Genomic DNA, 4242 nt, shown 5'->3' with positions numbered 1-4242 from the left:
AGAAGCTTGCAAGTTTCACAGATTGACTGATCAGTAGTGCCTTCCACAATGAAGTGTGGCAAAAATCATATAAACCATATCTGCATCTGGTGGGTGATGGAAACATTAACAATCCCAGCATGTGCCATGTAACAATTATGCCAATGGTCAGAACAATCATCAATGGTCAGAAATGAAGAAGAAAGAAAAAAGTCAGTGCACAGCTCTACTCTATGACAGAGCACAGCACTACAGAAATGTTTTGTTTTAATACTAAATGCATTATTTGTAATTTTCAGTTCAGATCCAGGAGGCTGCAGCCCAAATGCTGACCCTGTTATGCAGCAAAAGAATTTGGGGCAGGAGCAGCCCTGTGATTTGTAAAGAAGGAAGAAGAGCCCTGTAATTTGTGAACAAGGAAGAAGAGTGTAAAAAAAAAAAAGAAAAAAAAAGCTAATATATCTGATCTATTTGTTGTGTTATCTTTCTCTGGCACTTTGTAAATGTATTATAATAATACTAACAACAGCTAATTAGCAGAAGAAAAAACATCAGTGCCCTTCAAGTTACTGACTTTAGGGACTTCTCAACTAAGAATATGTTCACTTGCAATTTACAGACAAGAACCTTGGGTAAAGAAGAATGGGTTGGGGAAGAGTGAGCCCACACAGTTCTAACTTTCTTTCCCAGCCCATTCAGATAGTCGTCCACTTTACTGCAGAATCTTGTCCTCTGGGTTTGGTTCTCAGCAGGTCTTTCACACTGTCACTGTGTCTTGTAAGTCAAACTGTAATGTACTTCTGGCACTGACCTGGCCTTTTCTGCTATAATTTCCAAGAGCCTAACAGCTTTTTGCTCGCAATGGTACTGGTTCTCGGCTTTACAAATTAAGTTCTTGTCAAGTGTCAGACAGATGTGCTATGAATGATGCATCATTATCATGATTATCATGAATCTTCGCTATCTTCTTACCTTGAGCGCAAATTGGAGTGGTAAAAACAATAAGTAACAGAATGGCTTTCTTCCGCTTCTGTTCTCCCATTGCAATGGTTTTAGTCACACTTGAGTCATGTTTCCTGGAATTCCCATTTCACATGTATCACTATCACAAAATCTAAGGATCACACTCATGCAGTCTATGAGTTCTCCAAGCCAAACCCGACATTACTGAATCCAAGACTGCAGGCCTTCCGACGAGACAGCGCGAGATTCAAGATGGTGACCATTTAAAGCGGACGATATTTTTTGTTCACAGATCGGGTGTTGTGTGTTGATTTGAGCAGCAATTTTTGCCCGCTGTAACCGTTTGGGAATTTAAAAGACACCAACATGAGTGCTAGCAAGGACGCGAAAAAAGGAAATATACTTGAAAGAGCGCTGAAAGAGTATGTTCGTCTTCTTCAACAGCGACCTGTGCTGACCAAGTCTGTCACGAGGTTAGCAGACGATAAGAGTTAACGATTGAGACTTCAGACTGGGAAAAAGAAAGCGAGCATGTCTCAGAAGCTTTGTTGGCTCTTGGTGTTAATAACCAGACAGAGATAATAATGATTGTTAAACGAACAGAGCGGTATGCAAGAAGCCTCATTTAGCAGTTTGCATTCAATCAAGACACACCCACTTTTCAGTTTTGAATGGTTATGGTGTTTATGACTTGATCAAAGGTCGATCAGCTGTCAACCAATCTGTCTGAAATAACCAGAAATTTCAAATATGCCACAAACAGGATAGCCACCCTATATATATATATATATATATATATATATATATATATATATATATATATATATATGTGTGTGTGTGTGTGTGTGTGTGTGTGTGTAGTAGCAGTAGGGACTGGCATTTGACTGCCTAGGCCTCACGGCCTTAAGAAATTTTTTTATTTTTATGTCCCCTTCAATATCGGTCTCCTTTTATTTGGGGGATACATGTAGTAGTAGTGTAGGGACTGGCATTTGACTGCCTAGGCCTCACGGCCTTTATTATGCCCCCATCAATATCGATCTTCTTTTATTAGTGGGATACATATATGTTTTCTTTTACACATACTGTAATTCACTCGTCAAAGTGAATAATTTTTTCTTTTAAATTGATGTTCATGTCAAGGAGATTTTTTAACACATAAGTATTTTGTGGAAGTTTAGTTTCAATGGGTAGTGCATTCCATATTTGTGCAATTCTATTCTGAGCTAATGAATTTTTCCTTAGGTTAGTATTACAGTGTTCTTTACAAATTTTCATCATTGAATGACTTGTACTCTAATAATCTGACATTCTAAAGATATTATTCACTTTGACTTCATTATAGCAATTTAACATTTTGAATGTTACTATTAAATCCCTTCTTAACCTTCTACCCATTAATGAATGCAGATTTAAGTATATAAGTCTCTGTTGATAGCTCATAGATTTGCATTCTTTCAATAATTTAGTTGCTCTTCTTTGTACCCTTTCTGTAGCTATAGATTGTCTCTTGAGGTATGGGTGTCACACAATATTACCATATTCCACTTTTTATCTAACCAATGCTTTATACAGTTTAAGCAATATATCTTTATCTAAATAGGTAAATGTTCTATTATCATATGGTATTTGTTTTCTGGATTTTGTCTTCCCATGTGCATTACTTTACACTTTGATACGTTGAAATGTAGATTCCATCTGTCAGTCCAGTCCTGTAACTTATATAAGTCCTTTTGTATTGTAGTATTATTTTGTGCATTGCCGTAAAGTTTAGTATCATCTGCAAATATTTTGCATTTGCTTTCTATACTTTCAGGAAGGTCATTTATGTATATTGTAAAAAGCACTGGGTCAAGTATGCTACTTTGTGGTATACCACTAACAACATTTTCTTTTGTTGACATTTTTTCTCCAATTCTAACTACCTGTGTTCTTTCTGACAAGAAGTTTTTTGTCCAGTTCAGTATGCTTCCAGTAATACCATATGAAGCTAATTTTAATAAAAGTCTTTGGTATGGTACAGAGTCAAATGCTTTTCTGAAGTCTAAATAAAATATGCCTACAGGTTTAACCATATCTGTCATTTTTGTGAGATCTTCATTTACTTCTAGGAGCTGTGTTGTACACAATCTTCTCTGTCTAAAACCATGTTGACAGTCTGCATACAGATTGTTTGTTGTCATGTGTGATACGATAGCATCCCTGATTAAAGACTCCAAGATCTCACATACAAGATAATATATATAAATGTGTATTCTGTGTTGGCTTGCATGTTGTTGATGTTCTTTTTCTTTTCTTTCTTTCTTTTTCTCCAAAAGTATAGTGTTTAAAATGCCCTTGGATGTGCTTGTTGAATTATAAAATTTGTTGGGATTTTTTGTTTATTTGTTTGTTGTTGTTTTTTTTATGTGGTTGCTGAATAATTACACATTTTTGTATTGTTTGCCAGCATTTGAAATGTGAGGATCAACAATGATTAGTTCTGGTTGCAACTTTGATTTAATGAGTGTGGTAAGTGATTTTTTTTTTTTTTTTTTTTTTTTGTTGTTGTCATAATTCATCATGTTTGCATTTTGAGTGAAACCATTTTATTAGGCGCTGTATTGATAAACGTATTATCATTATAATTATTTCAGTGCATGTGTGTCGGGCTTGAGTGCCACGATATCACAACTTATTGTGGCTGATCCAGCATCAAAGGGTCGAATCAACTGGCGGAACATCTTTGCATATGCATCATTTGGGTGAGCCATTGTTACAGCACCTGTCTTTAGCAGTATTGTTATTGAACAGATCACTTAGTTGTCCTCGAAAAGAACAAAACTAACAATCATTAATCTTACATTTTGCAGATCTCTTCTTTTACAGAATCATTTATTCATAGTATGTGTGTGTGTGTGTGTGTGTTTCATCCTTCTGTTTCATATCTTTCCAATTGTGATTTTTGGATTAAAATTCACTCCTTCACACACCTAATTTCCCCCCCCCCCCCCCCCCCACCCCCCCATCCCACACCGCACCACTGCTTCATACAATCACTTGATCTTATCTCCTGATCCCTTTTGCCCTCAGTACGTATGTATGTATGTATGATAATCTGACATGTTTTACAATGACTGTCAGAACAGCAGATGGAGAAGGCAACTGCTCTCCCAACTATCTGAGCTGGAATTTGATTGTAGAGGAGTGTCCTGTCCAAGTTACATCCCCACTCTCTTTGCCAAGAGGCCTCTAGGACAGTCAGTTTTGGAGATGGTCACCAAGGCCAACTTTTACCCCCAAGGCTGCAGCGCTTAGAAC

General features: G+C 36.8%; 1 protein-coding gene across 1 annotated transcript in view; it reads left to right on the top strand.

The window, feature by feature from the left end:
* The first annotated feature begins 1193 nt into the window (after positions 1-1193).
* The window catches only part of LOC143302250 (peroxisomal membrane protein 2-like), a 14609-nt gene continuing 11560 nt past the window's right edge, over positions 1194-4242 (top strand). Inside the window, exons 1-2 of the mRNA XM_076616836.1 lie at positions 1194-1415; positions 3579-3686. Coding sequence (XP_076472951.1) covers positions 1309-1415; positions 3579-3686 — 215 coding nt within the window. The 5' untranslated portion in view covers positions 1194-1308. The remainder of the gene's footprint in view (positions 1416-3578; positions 3687-4242) is intronic.

The sequence above is a fragment of the Babylonia areolata genome, chromosome 29 (assembly GCF_041734735.1).
Source record: "Babylonia areolata isolate BAREFJ2019XMU chromosome 29, ASM4173473v1, whole genome shotgun sequence".
NCBI classification, from domain to species: Eukaryota; Metazoa; Mollusca; class Gastropoda; order Neogastropoda; family Buccinidae; genus Babylonia; species Babylonia areolata.
Note: the sequence above shows the minus strand (reverse complement) of the source record. Positions and strands in the feature narration are given on the sequence as shown.